This window comes from Fundulus heteroclitus, unplaced genomic scaffold (assembly GCF_011125445.2).
Source record: "Fundulus heteroclitus isolate FHET01 unplaced genomic scaffold, MU-UCD_Fhet_4.1 scaffold_115, whole genome shotgun sequence".
NCBI classification, from domain to species: Eukaryota; Metazoa; Chordata; class Actinopteri; order Cyprinodontiformes; family Fundulidae; genus Fundulus; species Fundulus heteroclitus.
The window spans coordinates 476,773-495,570 of record NW_023396528.1 but is presented as its reverse complement, the minus strand read 5'-3'; the positions used below and the strand labels follow the sequence as shown (position 1 = coordinate 495,570).

At 37.7% G+C, this 18,798-nt stretch overlaps 1 protein-coding gene across 1 annotated transcript in view; it reads left to right on the top strand.

Annotated features, from left to right (window-relative positions):
- grm4 (glutamate receptor, metabotropic 4) overlaps positions 1-18,798 on the top strand; it is a 205,159-nt gene that overhangs the window by 124,413 nt on the left and 61,948 nt on the right. The window contains exon 3 of the mRNA XM_036128751.1: positions 15,723-15,858. Within this exon, the coding sequence (XP_035984644.1) occupies positions 15,723-15,858 (136 nt within the window). The remainder of the gene's footprint in view (positions 1-15,722; positions 15,859-18,798) is intronic.

Below are 18,798 nucleotides of genomic sequence, written 5' to 3'. Positions count from 1 at the left end.
AAAGAAAAGTGATTTAGGCAAATTTCTGGTGGCTAGAATGTACTTCAAATACACTCCATGTGCTCATGTAGAGTACAAACACATTTACTGCTGGAACAGTTCTTTGAAATAATGGACTGAATACACATGAAAAATGACACAGTGCTTGGCATAATAAAGATAAATGGAACTGATATGCAGACAGAAGGGATTTATCGTCTGCCCTTTAATATGAAAACCACCCATGTGGTTCCGATAGTATGCGGATTTATAGGGTGCATCACTGACTGTATACAAGATGTATTTATGAAGATTGTTGTTTGATTCGGGCAGCAGAGGACCAGATACCAATTTTAAGTCACTAATTGGAAGGAATAAGATAATTTGCAATAACTTTATATGTGCATTAATTGCAATAGGATAATACTGTATAAATGACAATTTAAAAATAAACTGTCATTCCTGACCGTCTTGACGTAAGGTGTGTTTGCAGCATTAGGAGCCTCTGTTATAAAACACTCAAAGCCAGGATTTAGACATCTTTTTTGCTGTCTCTGTGATGGCATAAGATGTCAAAAATCAACTCACTGCTGTCTCAAGCCACCAAGAGGAATAGTCACAGGATTATCACAGCTGACTTATGTAGAAATAAGCTGGCTTTGCTGCTTGAGGTTGTGAAGAACAAATTACAGACTGTGTTTGTGTTACCATCAGGTTGGTAGATTAGGGCAAAAACACACCTAGACCATTTAATTTTATGCATAATATTTGGTGCCGTTAACACACTGGGCATGTTGTGCAGGTCACTAAAATTCTATGAGGGGGTCATTTCTTTAGTAGCGGTGAAGTCTGAAAGTAGAACAAAACTGATAAGAGCTCACAGCCCACTCATGTGTTTAACTCTTTGGAACAGGAGATGCCTGACACACATTTTATGTGAAAAGCTCTATACAGAGGCTGGGGACATGAAACACCTTACACTCACATGGGGTGGATTCAGTGTATTGCTCCTAGGGACTTAAGTAGTGTAACGACTAACAACGTGGACTTTTTAGATGGGCAATACTGTCTGTGTTGTGTTTTGTGGCATTATGAAACAATCACTTTTTGGAAAAAGACCATGCTTCAACCCCCTCAAAGTCCAGTTAGAAAACATAAACTTTCTTCAGTTTCACCTCTAATAATCCTTCGTTTTAATAATATAGGTGGAGGAGGGGGGGGGGGGGGGGGGTTCCTCGTTAAACAGGGGTGGTGGCCTCCGGGTTCAATTGTCCCCCTCTTATAATGCTATTATTGCGAGCATGGAAACAGCAAGTGTGCATCGGAATACTAATGATCGGTCGGTAGCCTGACCGTCTTCTTTTGCATGTGAACAACCAGTGTTGATTGTCACTCTTAAACTAGATGATCCACAATGCAAAGGCTCTGCTTATGAGAGGCTGAGTCTACCTTTAGACTTTAGACTGATGAAGTCTCTCAAAGAAGTCTCAGAAAAGAAGAACCTGCCCAGAGGACCTCTTCCATTTTTTTTTTGTGTGTGTTTTTCTAATTTTATCTCACGCTGGAATCCAGATGCCATGTATTTCTTTGTAATACTGTATATATATATGTGTAATCTTAGCAGACACTTTGATTCAATTATTTAGATCAGACGAATACTTGCAGTGGCAGTAAGGGAGCACAGATCAACCCAGTTTCTGATTACGTCATCTAAGAAATTATTTTACAACTGGGGAACACTAAAAGATTATGTACAAATAGCAGTATTTTTATCTCCAAATGGTCATAAGACCATACAGAAAAAAAATTATTGTGATCATAAGAAGGGGGTAGTTTTGTTTTGGTCTCTAGTTATAGTAAACAGGCTTAAATCGTAGGGAACCAGACTTTCATTCAGTTCTTTCTGAAAACGTTTCGACACCTATCTAGGACCCTTTGGAAATTCTGGTGGCTTGCACTTGAGCAATCTGCAGTTGGTGCACTGCTGTTTTTAAGGACACAGAGGCCCATCTTCCTAGGCATATTCTACCAGCAGTGACCTGGATAACTGAGTATTTGCACAGGCATGTCTCTAGTTTTATTTCTCAGTTTTATTTAGGCTTCCATTTTTTATCTCTCTCTAACATGTGAAAAATCCAGTTAATCTAGTTCAGGCTTGTGATTAACTTGAATAAATAAGTGTATATTCTATTAAATTGCAAACTGAAAATATTAATCTCCTCAATTCCTATCATCTTCAGATCTAAAACTCAGTTTATGTTTCTAGGTTAATACACTTACATCGCATGCACTCTTAACCCTGTGTTCTTTGGTGCACAACAATGTTATATAGTTTGAATATAGTCTTAAGTGACCATTATTTTGGAAGTTACAATCATTTGCCAGCTGACTGTAATGATGCTACAAACAAATACTGATTTAGTTCAGGATTATGGGAAATATCATTAATGCACAATTTCCAGACCAGATCTTACAAATCCAGTAGAGATACAGTGTTGTGAGGCTGTTATTGTTTTCTGAATAAAGGACATTCCAAAGTATTATATGGGTCCCCTCAAGATAGCCTCTACGATCTACCATATGGTGTTTTAGTACTTTCTGGAATGTCTCCTTAGAAGCATCGAGCTTAAGGCTTTACAGCAGGGGAGATATTATTCAACATCTAAAAGGGATGATTTTTAGATTAAGGGCTTAAAATAGTCGAAGGATTGAAGGTTCACTGTTCTACATCTGCAAATGAATATGTGCTTGTATACTTGCAGCTCTAATAGCATCACAATAAGCAAGCTATATATAAACCTGCACTTTCACCACATTGCCCAGTAGGTGTGCTACTCTGCAGAACTGCTCAACAGACTAATAAGCTATGCCGCAATTATCCTCAAAGCTACAGTATATTTAATGTTTCTGGCAGCCCTCTTTTCCCCACGGTGTCAAATGAAAAGGAATATTAGTGTTCCGAGCAATTAGGAGAGCAGAGACTGGTTGACAATGAAGGACTCAAGAGAGGAGACTGCAGTCTGTAAAGCTTGATATTTTTAGAGGAGGTTTGCAGATGTAGCTTAGATATTGAGAGCACTTTAAGCATTGGGAACAAAATATGTAGGTTTTCCCACATTGACAAGCAGTTTCAGGGAATGAGATTACAAATTTTACTGCTTGTGCTTTAATTTTGGAAAATTAACTTAAATTGTGGAATACTGTGACTGGTTATCAGATGAGTTACAAAAATCATTACATTATATTTAAAAACATTGATTACAATTACATCTAATGAATAACACATATTTACAAGCACTAACTCTGAAATCAGTTTTTAAATGTGTCTCAAGGTACTTTCTATAGTAAATTTACACGTTAAAATATTAACAGTTTTGAGGCAGTGGACCTGAGGAACCCTTGCACTGTTTTTGCAAACTTTAAATTCAGTTCTTCACTTGTTGTTGTCTTTGCTCTGAAGCCTTTCTACAGTTTTCACATCTGCTAATGTTTGGCTTCTTTTTAAAGACCTGACTGGTCCAACCATAAACAGGTTGTTTGTTCCCCCTGCTGCCCCTTTAAAAATAAGTTGTTTGTCAAAGAAAAGCTTCTTTTGCCGATAAAACTTTAGCGTGCTTTTAAAAGTGAAACAAACTACTATCAAACTATAATAATAGAACTGTGACATGAAAGAGGACAGGGAGTGCTGTACAGAACCCAGTCTTTGGATTCATGTTTTTCTTTTTTAATGTATTGCTTCTCCTTAATTCTGTGCTATTCTCTAAAACATGTTTACACCCACAGCATAGCATTGTAAGGCAATACATCAGTTCCTAAAAGTAAACACACTAATTGTCTCAGTTTATGTTTAACACCATGATGTTAGTACATTTATGTATGTGTCTGCACTTTGTGGACAGAATGTAATTTGTCCTGGGACACAATAATTATAATGCACTGACCTGAATTACTTTCCTCAAACAGTAGATCCCTGGAAATCTATCTGTTTAAATAAATGTAGATTCTATTAATGATATTTTTAAAATTAGCATTGCTTATGGTTAATTTAACATGATTAAACAACTATTGAAGGGGGTAATCAAAAGGGTGCTGATAAACAATTTGGAATTCTCTTCAAAGATAAAACTTTGCATTGGTTTTATTGATCTTGGAATTACTGGATAGATTATGTGTCTATTTTTTTTTATAATTTTTGGAGATGATCACTTTGTGATGTGGCTATTTGCTTAATTGCATGGAAAGTGGGCTGCTGTGATCCTGTCACTGGTGATGCATATTAATGCCAGGTGTGAATTTGTGTGCTTAGTGAAGTCTACATTTAGTTGAATGAGCCATGACAAATGTTAATGTCAGGTCTTAACAGGGGGTCTGTCCTGCTTTATTGTCAGCTTTTCCTGCAGCCTTAGCTAAATAATACAATCCTGGGGTCTTTAACCTTTAAGTGCTATAAAAAATTCAAGTTGTATGAAAATGTATGTTATTTAGAAATTTGCACCCCCCCCCCAAAAAAAATTAAAAAATAAATAAAAAAACATCACATTTTAACAGATTTGGGGTTAGTTTCTTGTCTCTAAAGATTAAGATTAATTGTAATCTTAGTGTGGTTTTCAGCCTACATTTTGCTGTCAAGAATCAGACTGTGGACCCCAAATTGAACTGGTTGCATTTTAAAATGTTTATTAAAACAAGAAACCTGCTGGCAGTCGGGGAACCCTCTGCTGGAATAGGCCGGTAGCAGCTTGGCAGGGAATACAGCAAGTTTACTCACTGCAGTAGTGTCAGGCAAGTTTGACAGTGAATAATCCGACAAATAAGCAAAGGTCACACACAGGTTTGCAGAAGTCAGCAAACAAATCAAGAGGTAAGGCAAAGATTGTGAGTCAGGGCACAGAAATATCTTCTTGGTCAAGAAAATCAGAAGATCAGTAGGGATCAGCCAAGGGCTATGTGAGGTACGGAGACAGGGGACAGAATTAAGGTAATAACATAAAAACCCTGTATTGAAAAACTGCTGGAAATTTACTAACTTTGCCTGCAAGCTGAATTCTCATGCTCATCATAAATGCAAAAGAATACATCTTGTCCCGTCTCAACCATTTGAGACAGATCGAAAACGGGTCAGCATATCACGTTGCAGCATTATGTTTTTAGGCGGGACCTTTGCTCTGTGGGCCCTTACTAGTGTCTGGGGTTCTGGTTTATCCAGTGTCTGCCTTGGCGCTCTGGGGAGCGGCTCTTTGGCTCCTCACAAGCACTATTGAGCATTTTTCTTATGGATAAACTCTCACAAACAACTACAGTTGCTTGGATCCAGGTCCAGATTCACTTCTATACAGGAAAACTCTATAATTAGCTTTGCTTGTCACTATATACATGTTGCATTAAATAATATTAGGTATTTTTCAGTGACATTATCAAGGAGTTGGTTATTTGTACCTGTCATACATTTTTGGTTGGTTTTGCTGTTCTTCTTATATCTCTCTCAGCAGGTGTAGAAGCAGACTCTTATCTTGTACTCTGTGCCTGTGCAAATTCCCAGTTATCTGGGTCTTCACAACAGCAAACAGGCTGTCTTATCTCATGGCTCGTACTTGAGCTATATAATAAATTGGACTACAAACTTCAACATTACCATTCAAAGGCAACCCTAAACAAATAGGGTATTAACTTTGAATTAAAGTAACACAGGGTTTTAGCACTTTTATAGTCTTCAGTGTTGAGTGCCAGGTACCACAGTGGACAGACTCCTGGATAGGTGTCGAACCATTTTCAAAAAGAACTGTGCAAAAGTCCGGTTGCCTCCGATTTAAGCCTATTTGCTGTTATCTTGTACTATGTTTTTCCTCTACTCTATTTTTGTCACCTTTTCTCACTTTTAACATTCTGTCTCATCTTTCTCTTTTACCTTTCAATTTCTGTGTCCATTGATAATGAAATAATCCCAAAGAAATATCTAATAAAGTTTCTTTTGCATATGTTAAGCGGAGCACTATGGCAAAAAGTATTAACGCTCTACTTATGAAAGTAAATCTGTTCGATTCTTGATGCTACACTGCCATAAAGTACACATAAAAAAAATAAAACAAAAATAAAGTAAAGAAATGGCTGCACGGGAAGATGCACGCGTAGCTGGTGCTATCACTTCTGTATTGTCAGAATTGACGATTGTCACGAGTGTCACTATCCAAATAAGCAAGCCTTGATTAGTGTAACTTGTGGTTTCTCATGGCACCTGCTGCTTCCAACATTTTCATTTGATACCGTGATTGGCTAAAACCAACCTTTGATAAGTGGGTACCAGGTACCGCTTTGCCCGGAGGACACTCAGAAAGTTCTGCGTAATGTCCCTCCTTTTCCCAAATGGTTTTGATGGGAGCAGACCCAATTTGATTATGTACAAAATGGAGACCGCGGCCCCGTTTCAATCTGGCTTGCCAGGTCAAACATTTTCTAGGAAGAGCTGTCAATGATAATCTGCCGAGGAGATAGTGGCTGTGAAGCGCTTATGTAGTGCGGGACACAGCTGCAAGGCATGAAGCTGACTGCTTCAGACCGCTTACAGCAGAGCAGATGGCAGAAGGTAGACGGGCACAAATCATGACATTTATTCGTATATTTTTTCTTGATTGTCTACTAAAATTCAACCAAAATTGGAGAAAGACAACATTAATAATGTTGTGGAAAGGAGAATATTTTCCAAAGTGTTAGACCCATTTTCCATTTATTCTCATTCGCAGAGCTGGCCTTAGCTATTTTTGCGCCAAGGCGAAATTATTGTGTGCCCTCTCAATTTGCATTCATTGACTGTAAAACAAGTAGGGCTGGATAACATTATATTGATATTGTGATTTAAGACTAGATGTAGACTAGATGTGTGTTCTTAGACAGAGAGTGGATGGTGTACTTTGCAGCAGGACATCAAGTTCAGGCTATTTCTACACCTGAATACTTTCCAACCCCCTCTTAGGTGAGAGTCAGCCCATCACTTTAGTTTGTGATGTTTACTCTGTTATCCTCTCAAGTAAACTAGCTTTAGCTAACAGTCCACCTGCTGCATCCTATTATGATAGCTGGCAACATAATGTTATGTATTGATTTATAACAAGCACCTATTTACCTTTGGTTTGTCCTGTTTGCCTCCTCTTCCTTTCTTCTGTTTTTATCCCTGAGCAACTTTGGCCTTTTTGACATGATTCCAGCTTCTGTGTAAGCAAACTGCGGAGTGGTTGGTTGTGTGCATGTCAGCAGTGTCCCTGTCTGCTTGGCACTTGTTAAATATGCTTTATATGAGTTGTAGTCGGTTTTGGTAATTTTACTAAATAATAGCATAAAAAGGAGTATTAGTTGTCGACTGTTAGTATGAAAGAAAAAAAAAAAACAACTTACCCTCAGTGTGACCTTATGAATCCATGGAACCCCTAGCATTTGCCTATACTGACTGTAGTCAGGGCCGGCTCTGCTCAGTCGTTACCTTTTTGAACAGATGCTAAGATTAATTGAACACAGAGCTGCAAATTTGGAGAGTTATGGAAACTGGCCTAGTTTAAAAAAAGTATTAAAAGGAAAAACAAGGTAGAAAAAGACCCAAAGTGGATCATTTTCATATATCATGACCAATGAACCAAGTAGGTTCAAATAGACATCACCACTAAACATTGTTAAAGTTATTTAAATAAACTATGTGATGTGAAAACCTATCATTAGGCCAATTAAAACTCGCTTAAAACTATGTGATATTGACAATGTAGAATAAATTTGCATTACAAATTTCTGCAGGTAAGCAACTAAAACATTAGACGTTTAAGACACCTTTCGCCAATCCTCGATGGATACAAATAGTAATAGAAAATAGACAAAGGTAATACAATATTGGTGCTGGTGTTGTTTCATCCACACTGTGATTCTGTAACAGAGGTCACAAGAGATTACTAAACATCCTGTTTTAGATGAGCAGAGGGTAAATGTGCATGTTTTGAAATAAATCAGTGTTTCTACCTTTAAACTAACATATTTACAACAGTAGTCCCACAGAGGCGCTTGTTTAGAATATTTTAAATCCCACAGGCAGGTTTCATATTCCCTGGTTCTGCTGGCTTTCTAACCAGGGGATAAACAATACCGCTGTGAGTTTTGTGTGCGGTGTGAGAAAAGAGAAAAAGAAAAGGATGAGTGATCCACTTCCATGCAGCAGATGTTGAGGGAATGGGGGACTAACATACAAGTGAGGCAAACACATTGAATCGAGTGATTGATAGAGTTTCTGGGAACAGAGTCGCCAGTATGCTGCAGCTAAATTTCCCATGTGGTGTAATGACACAGAGAGGTAGACAGATAAACATCTTTCCAGTTTTATCAAAGACTCCACAATCAAAAGCACACGGTATAACTTATATTTAAGGTAAGATAAGAACTTTATTGATCTTGCAGGAAATTTTTGTGCCAAGATTTCAATGCAAACGGACATGCACAAGGAATCACACAAAACATAAAAAATAACAGTAATATAAAATAAGAGTGACATATAAATAACAGCGTAAAAAATAGCAAGTGTAAAGTATGAAAACAGATAAAATGAGGAACATATTGGGTGTGGAGAGAAACTTTAATTGTTTATTGTAATGCAGGATTAACTGGACTACAATACAATTACATTATATTGGTTGATTTAATATCATTAGCTTATTTATGTTGCACCATCTCAACACTCAAATCTCAAGCCGCCTACAAGAAAAACAGGCCCAGTTCATATAAAACTATTCTGAATCTGGTTTACCCTAAATTCAATCCACATTAGTCCGATCCAATCATTCAATCAGATTGAGTTAAATTACATATAATCTAGATTAGTGAAAATATTTTGAGAAATAAAAACCGAGAAAGGAGAAAAAAATGAGGGGACTGCACAAACCTGATGGCAACAGTAGCTCTAGTGATTCTGTTGTGCAATTTTAATAATTATAATTGGATGTTATAATTAATAATGTAATTTTAGTCAAAGGCAAGTGGCAATGGAAAATATTTCCAAATGGTTGTGATTAAGAGCTACTAGCCTTTAATGATTATAACTAGCAATTGGGTTTATCCATCCATCCATCCATTTTCTAAACCGCTTAATCCCTCATGGGGTCGCGGGGGTTGCTGGTGCCCGTCTCCAGCGTTCACCGGGCGAGAGGCGGGGCACACCCCGGACAGGTCGCCAGTCTGTCGCAGGGCAACACATAGACAAACAGGACAAACAACCTTTCACGCACACACTCACACCTAAGGACAATTTGGAGAAGCCAATTAACCTAACAGTCATGTTTTTGGACTGTGGGAGGAAGCCGGAGTACCCGGAGAGAACCCACACATGCACAGGGAGAACATGCAAACTCCATGCAGAAAGACCCAGGGGTGTACTTGAACCCAGGACCTTCTTGCTGCAAGGCAACAGCGCTACCCACTGCACCACTGTGTAATTAGCAATTATTAACCTTATTTACCATAAATTATGGGTGTTTAACCAGTTGAGAAACTCAGTCTTGTTAGCCACCAGTAAATATTAATAACCTTTTTATAATTCAAATTGGAATAACTAATCATTAACCCTATATTGTATACCCTAACACTATTAAAACAAAATGTTGCCACAGTACACACAGAAACACCCCCAACAACAAAACAGTTGACATGGGCCAGTACACTCACATTGGATGTATTTCTTCAATGAAGGAACTGCTAATCCATTAACTAGCCAAGTGCACACATATAAAAAATGTCACTTTGTACTTGTGACATGCATGACCACAAGAAACCTAAACACTGTGCCTTTCAGAGGATCATCTCTGGCGGAACATTCTCTGTTCCACTAGAGATGCAGGGTATTTGAAGAAAAAAGAAAACATGATTAAATTTATTCAGTGTAAAGTCAGAACAATAGTGCAGGTCACTGACTAAAGCAACTCACTGACTTAACTGGGAAGGACCTTTTGTTCCCAGAAGCGAAGAAGTGCAACACTATTGTTCATTTAATGGAACTTACTATACTTTACTCATATTTTGAGTTTTCAAACTTAGACACTGACCTTGTCTATGCTGTAATTCTGGCTGCTTTGAACTGGACTAAAGCGTATTATTCCTGCAATGGTTCCTCATTGGGCCTTTCTGCAGAGCTGTGAGAGGACAATACATTATCATGCATATTTCTCTCTGGAATTTGGCAGCATGACAAGACAGCTCTGTTGAAAAGTTCCATCAGGAATTAAATAGTCATTGCTCGGTGATAATCATGGGACGCACTGTGTTACTGTCCATGTCAATGCTGAAAATATATATTTTTTTACCATGGGACACAGCATTTCCACAAAGTCATAAACTCACTAGTTAGATCTCGATGTATTAATTTCTGGCACGCTCTCAAGGTTTTGTGAGATTAATAGGCAAGAAACAGAATTTAGAATTGCACTGCAAACTGTAGTTCAACAAAAATCAATAATTAGTGTGACAGGAATAATGCCAGAAGAGATAAATAAAACCACTTTTAAATTTTACTATTTTACAGAGACTTTTAAAAGACTTCAATAATAAGTCATATGATCAACATTTTCTAGGACTTCATGATGGGTCAGTAATTTGAGTTAATCGGATGCATAATTGCCTAATTAGACCATTTTGTCGGAGAAGATATTTCTAACCCCCTGCAACACTCATGCGGTGTAATATTACACCTACACGCATTAATTAATATAAGTATTTTAAACAAATTCAATATGACAGAAGTACATCAAGCAGTTACAATATTAGATACTCTTGTTCTGTTGATATTTTTGTTAGTACAGTAGATAGAGGTAGATAGAGTAGGCAAAAGTTTTTCTCAAGTAAGAGTGGCACTACTTCAACATATTTTTTATTCAAGTCAAAGTAAAATGTACCTGAAAAAGAAATTACTCTAGTAAGAGTAAAAAAGTATTTGGTAAGAAGGCTACCTCAGTACTGAGTAAATATTTATAACAACTGATTTAACATTTAACATCTAAATTCTGGTATTTAACAACTAACATAAAAATAAAAAAAGAACAATTACTACCAAATTCAGGCAGAAGAAACACTTTTCTAAACAATGTTTTTAAACGTATGAAACCAAGCGTTTAATGTATATACAGTAAATTAGGACAGTGCAAAATACTGCCAATAACAATATGTACTGTTTACTGTAATGTCACTTGACCTGTAAATGGATCGATGAGCTTAGCAGATAGAAATACCATAAAAACAACAAAGCTTGTGTGCAAATAAGTCTCACTTTAATATAAACTGTAGATGTGTGTCTCTTTAGTGCAAGTTTGTCCTTTATTCAGTGAAGTTACTCAGTGCATAGATAGAGTAGCCAAAACCTTTACTCAAGAGTAGCAATACTTCTTCATAATATTTACTCAAGTAAAAGTTAGAAGTACAGTGCAATAAAACTACTCCTAGAAGTATTTTTCTTTTCAAAAAGTTACTCAAGTAAATGTAACTGAGTGAATGTAACTAGTTACCACCCAGCTCTGACAGTGGATCATCCAGCCACACGGCAGCAACCCATGACACTTCTACAGTCATATTCATAATTAGAATCTGAATTCTAATGAGGCTCATTTGTCAGATAAAAAGTTACTTTTGAAGAGGAGAAGGAAAAGATGCAGGACCCACACCAGTGTTGGCCATTAAAACCGGAGAAGGCAGAGACCTGTCATTCTGTCCATCATCATTTGAATTATGAGATCCTTTCCCAACAAAGTGGTTGCATTGGTGGTGCTTATCTGGTATTAATGAGCTTATAGTGAGAGGAGCTTGGTTAAAGCTCCAGTGTGTAAGATTTACATCCATTCAGTGGTGCGTTGAATTAATTACAAACAGCATTGCCATTAAGCACGTAGTAACTACTACAAAAGCTATGGAGTGTTATAAATGTGACAATATCAACATGTATGTCCTCCATGTATCTGATATCAAGCTACCGCTAATAGCTAATTGCTACGGTGAAAAGGGGGTTTGTCACTTTTCAGCTACTGTCATTAAAAATGGTGACACGACATGGTGTCTTCCATTGGCTGCACCACCACCGAAATATTTATAAAATACTAATTTTAAGCTATGAGGCACTTTCATTTTTGATGTGATTGTTATTATACCTTGGCGGAATATGTATATATGAAAGCAATACTTTACTAATACATTTTTTTAAATGAATAACACACTGTCCCTTTATCCTGCCATGGGTAACTGTGCTATCATGAACAAACACATAAACATGGATATTTTTTTATTTATTCTGGACCGACAGAACCAAGAAGAGTGGCAAGATGAGAGGAGGGGTTCTGGCTATGTTTGTGAAGATTGGATTGTGTAACTCTGGGCACTTAACTATCAAAGAGATGCTCTGCACTGAGCTCTGACCCACCTAAAAAAGCCTTGAAGCACTGTGAGGATCATGTTCTTTGTCTTTTTCTTTCTTCCAGTGCTTTTAATACCATGAGTGATATCAGACAGCTTCAGCTTGAGGGACACGCAGAAGCTGTCAGGAGTGGATCAAAATCCATCCTAGTAAATACTGGAGTATCCTGATGGACGGTAACAGTATTTGATTACACAGGGCTGTGTCTCTGATAGAAGGGTCTGCAGTACTGGGACCCTGTGGGGAACTTTGATGGCACTGTTCCTGTTCACCCTCTACTCTGTAGACTTCCCCATCAGTTCCCCGGATTGCCATCTTCAGAAATTCTGATGACCACTATAATCGGCCTCGTCAAAGATGACTCAGAGTACAGTAGATACAAGATTTTGCGGACTGATGCCAGGGGAACCATCTCCTGATCAATGTGGAGGAAGCCAAGGAGCTAGCGGGGGATATTCTTTGGCTCATAAGTAACCATGTGTTCACCAAACAATAAACTGGACTGGAGTCCCAACACTGATGCTCCTTATAGGAAGCATCAAAGCAGATTTACTTTGCTAAAGGGACTGATATCAGTTGGAGTGCAGGGGGCCCTTCTAAAGACGTTCATTGTGGCATACTGTTGAGAGGAAGTAGTTAGGTAGGCTCATCAGGAAGGCTTGAACGACCCCTAGACCCTGTGCTGGAGATGCAGGTTGCCAGATTGGCTGCTCTAAGCATTTAAAAAAAAGAAAAAAACTTACTATACTAGGACCTACTAGGACTTTCATAGACAATCATATTTCATGTTTGCTGAAAATGGTCAGAAAAATACAATATATACTATATTCATTCATTGGTGGCTGGTGTACAACGATGCTTTATTGAAGTCATAGGTCAGAGGAGAATGGTATGACTGAATACAAAAGAGTTGACAAGACACAGACTGGCTTCGCTCTCAGTTGGCAACATATCCAGCAATTCCTCAGGAGTGAAAAACTTGCCTGCCATTCTGCTCTCATGTTGTAAAAGATGTCAAAAGAGCTGAAGCACAGCAGAAAAACCACTCTGTGTAACTCTGTGCCCCGTCCTTCAAAGCGTTCAGGGAGCCAGTTAGACATTTTAAGTTGCGTAGGGCAGTTTCTGAGGATCCCATTTGCCAATGTGGATGACTGAGACGTACATCGAACCACCTGAACTAATGAATCCAGGGGTGTTTATAAAAATCATGCAGCCAAAATCACACTGGAATCACATCAAGGGAAATGCATTTGATGTAAAGCGAGAGAATGTAGCATCACATGTTTCTACATGGTATCTAGGAAAGAAAGAAAATCTGAAGACCTTCAGGAATCCCATCAGTGTGAGGTGGGGAGATTTTACTACAGGAGGGGAGGGGAATACTCTAACACGGACTGCAACTATAAAATAGCAAAGACTGAATTTATGTTTTGGCGTTCGGAAATAAGTCTTATTTTTTCCTCTTCTTTGGTGGCTGGTTCATTGAGTTTTGCACTCTGAGCGGTGATATGTGGGGTTTCATTTAAAACAGTGGTCTCAAACACCAGTCCTCAAGGGCTGGTGTCCTGCAACTTTTAGATGCATCTCTACTTCAATACATCTGACTTCAATGTGCGCTCATTAGCAGAGCTCTGTAGAGCCTGACTGCATGCTAGTGAGGTAGTTTAACCATTTGATTTCAGGTGTCTAGGCCAAGGAACACATCTAAAAGTTGCTGGACACTGGCCCTCGAGGACTTGAGTTTAAGACCACTGATTTAAAAGGTTGCTTGTGTGGGTAGGATCGTGTTCCACTCTGACTGATGTGTATCTTTTCTGGGTAGGTGCTGTTTTTGCTCTTTTTTTTCATTTAGCTGCATAGTATGGAGACTGGGTCTTGTTGACGTAGAAAATGTTTCATTTGGACAAGTCTGTTCCCATTAAGTGCACATGTCTATAATGCATTTATTAACAATATACAAATTCAGGGGATGCGTCTTTTGGAGGCCACATTTGTGGGCCAACAATGTTACAGTGATGTGACAAAGACTGTCCAAATTCAACAGTCCCTCCAAATGCAGCCAACAAATGTGTCCCCCCCCCCCCCTGGATTTTAAGGATGGGTCAGGATTTTCATTTGTGGCCATGAGTGATTTATATTTGAAGCTGATTGTTCAAATGGAAGCAGGGACACTTTCTGTGACAAAAATAAACTTTTATGATATATTTAGGTGAGAAAGCAGTTGTGTAAAACAAAAAAAAATTGCTAGGTTTATCAAGATATCGCTTACTTGTAAAAAACAAAAAAAAATTGCTAGGTTTATCAAGATATCGCTTACTTGTAAAAGTGCTCCGATATTTTCAGAGATCTCTGTTTCGGCAGCAGCCTTTCCAGCTTGCTTCGTGAGCGACAGAAGTTGATCCGAGTTAAGGGTGGGAATAGCTGGCGAGGCCTAAACCATCCAATTTCACAGTCCACACCCCCAGTCGACCATTAGTGGTGGCTCAGTCCCAGCAGCTCATGCTAACCCTTCATCTGATCTATGAAATTCCATTGTATGTATCTTGTATGTATAATGAGAAATAAAAGCATCTTATGTGTTTGAAAAATCTTGCTGGCAGAAGTGCTGCAACCACCGATAACAGGAGTACTCAGCTTATGCGATTACACCACAGCCTACAGTGGCCGTAGGTTTAGTTGTGGTGTGAATATGGCAACACTATTACAAAAAATATACTTGGGGAAGACAAAATACTGGCGTAAAAGAATCAAGAGTCTTTATTGTTATTATGTAATAATGCAATTTTGGTGAGAAACCGGGTCAGAATTCACACATAACACAAAGACACATCAAGACATAATTTTCTGGCTGAATGCACCTTCAGCACTCTAGAGAAGCTCAAACCATGCAAATAGTCCCCAGCATCTGATTTAGATCTTCAAATCAGAAATAGACAGCATTAGCTACTTTACACAACGATGGAAGCCACTGTGCCACTGCATGAATTTATCAGACGCACCTTTCTGGGGAACTTTAAAAAGTTTGCAAATAGTCATTAGCAAAAATTAAAATGTTCCAAATAAAAAAACTGTGCAATTTGCTTGAATGTCCAAGCCAACACTCCCTGGGAAGCTAAAGGTGTGCAAATAGATATCAGCATGTCATAGCATGTAATAATTCTTTATCGGACCAATAACCTATGCAGTTCATAGGCTGTTTGTAAATATGCAAACAGACTATAAGCTGTTCTGGTGGTAATATTAATCAGTAATTTCAAATTGAATTCACTACTATTTTATCTAAAGATAGTCTTTTAACTTGTAATTGTGTTCTCTTTCTTCCGTTTAGGTGGATTGTGCATATCACAGTCAGTCAAAATCCCACGTGAACCAAGAGTTGGAGAGTTCGACAAGATCATTCACCGGCTGAGTGAGAACCCTAACGCTCGAGTAGTTATCATCTTTGCCAACGAGGATGACATTAGGTTAGTAAAGTCAAGAGTAAATACCAATGTACTATTGATTAAGATAATGACTGTCTTTTTATAAGTTAACAATTACTGGATACTTCCTGAATACTCTCAAATTAAAACTACTACCGAAGGAAACCGAGCAGATCGCATCAAGTCTTGACAAGCAGCATTCACTCCTCATGAAAGAGCGTAGAGCTACAGTGACAGTCGTTGCATTGTCAATGGATTTGCAGCAATCCCTCATACCGAGCATGCATGAAGCGACAGTAGAGAGGAAAACTCCTCTTTAACAGGAAGAAAAACCTCCAGCAGAATCAGGCTCAGTGTGAATGGCCATCTGGCTCAATCAACTGGGGGTTAGAGAAGACAGAGCAGAGACACAAAAAGCACAGAAGCACACATTGATCCACAAATTCTTTCTATGCTAGAAAGAGTAACAGCAGATGATCTGCCTCCCTGGATGGTGTCATAGCTAACAGAATATCACACTAGGTGTAACTACTATGGCGAGAGAAAAAAAGACAGAGAGAACATAAAGTTAAACATTGAAATAACATAAAATAATGCAAAATTGGAGAATAGTAGAAGAACTCAGCAGTGTGAGAAAAATAGATCTTTAGCAGCCTAAGCCTATAGCAGCAAAACTACAGAGATAGCCCGGGAAAACCTAAAACACTCTAACTATAAGGTTTGTCAAAAAGGAAAGTTTTAAGCAGAGAGTTAAAAGTAGACAGGGTCTCTGTCTCACGGACTAAAACAGGGAGTTGGGATTAAACCCTTTCAGAATACATCATCCAATAAATTTGAATAATATTAACAAGCTAATTTATTTCGGTAACTCAATTCCCTAGGTAAAATACTTACTAGTAAATATTAACTACACACAAACTTCTATTTCCAAGCCATTGTTTCTGTCAATTGTGATAACATTTTGCTTACAGCTATGCAAGCATGACATTTAAAATTTGGATATTGCATCAGTCCTCTACAAAAAAATCTTAATTTTTGTAATAGATTGTAGTTGCTGCTCTGCTTGTCTGTCGATTTTATTCATGATACAAGTGTTGAATCCTAAGTCAGATTCCTTGTTTGTACCCACAAACTTGGCGAATCAAGTTCATTCTGGTTCTGATTTTGATTTACTGCAGAAATGTGAGCTTTCTGAAAAGTACTGTTTGCTTAATGTCTGACTAAATTGTATTGAGCTTGTGTATTTAGTTGACCTTACTCCAATTAAGCATGATTTTAAGGCAGATGAACATGATAATCTGTATTCTATGCTTTTTGAAAGCATATATAAAAAAATAACTTGTTGCCTTTGGAAAAGTCAATTCTCTACATAATTTCTTAGAGCATCTATCCTTTGCCTAAAATTAGTATTCTATCCATGTACTTTAAAGCATTTTGTAATCGTTTTAGCCAACTATGGTTCTCAACCCATAGTTGAGACACAAGTAACATTCATTGTTTTGTTTTTTCTTTCTGCAGCAAGAATATATCAGCAGGCATACATTATCCAACATCTAAGAGGATAATCCTAAAAGTTAATAATAAAAAAGCTTATTTTTAAACCTCATACAGCACTGTTTTAGAGGAAAATACTTCCTAACAGTTTGTAGGTCAGTCTATATGTTGCAGAAGTGGGCAGTGACTAGGGTAGTCTCTTGATGATGTCTGGGTCAGAAGTCCCTGTGCTCACTGACTTAAGCCTGTCCTGATAACGGGTAATAGGCTGGATATATAGTAATTACAGAAAGCCAAAGGGATCACAGTACAGCATGACCGTGCTCACTTTGAGCTCAGAGTGACCATGCAATGGCTTAATGACCTAAAAATCCCATACATCGGAAGAAAACGCTGACCTATATTAGGAGAGTCCAAAATATACAGCTTTTTTTAAGTATTAAAAGCAAACTAAATAAATCAATTCAATCCACTGTGTAAAATGGCAACCTTTTCTCTCTTACTGTGACATGAAATTACACTACATTTTCTTGTTTTAGGCCACTTAAGATTTTCAATTTAAGATTTATTTTTCAAATGCCAGATTAATGAGTAAGGGAACATTTTAATAGTTTTTATATTACTTTCTTCAAATCTAGAGGTTTTCATTCGGTGAGCTTGTTATACCTTTAAAGTTTTCCAGAAAGCTATAAAACCATGTGGCTTTGTGAACGAGTGGGTTTTCCAGATGGACATTTATCCAAAGCATGGGACTAAATTAAATACACTGTGAATCTATGACTACAAAGTCATTGTTTTAGAATGGGCTCACCAATCACAGAAATATATAATCCCAGGCCTGTAGAAAATGAGTGATCAGAACTGAATAGATGAATGCAATTCAATGGGCGTACATTTCAGCTAACAGTGAGATGTTTTGGAAGAATACCCAAAAACTTGAATCCAAGTCATGCAGTATCAAAATACAAAGGAAGTGTGTATAACGTTCTGTCTTTGTAGAAAGTTTTACCAAAGCAAAAAGGAATTTTTCTTTGTGATGGCATTTAGCAATAAAAAATGTTTTGGTAATCTCATTTGTCTAAACTGACCTAAACAAGAAACATTCAATATGATTTAAAGTCAGACATGAATGATAAAAGCCTGTCTTTGTATACTCTGTGTATAAATTGATTTAGTTGTATAACCTCTGTTATTTATAATCTAGTGTGGCTGTAGGATTTCTGAAGCTTACAAAAGTAAGAAGTGTAAAAATTGCAAACCTGCTGTCATATTCATTTACGTAATTAAGTTAGAGCTGCTAGTGAAATCCTGTTTCGATAGCACTTTCGATAGGAACCAAATGCCCACAGTAATAAATAAATGAATGCATTTGTTACAAACTGCACCACAGAGGCGGGACATCGATGAATAAAAAACTACAAAGTTGCACAGTGATACAAATTTGTGACATGGTCTTTTCCTGTAGCTCCCTTTTTGACCAGTAATCTT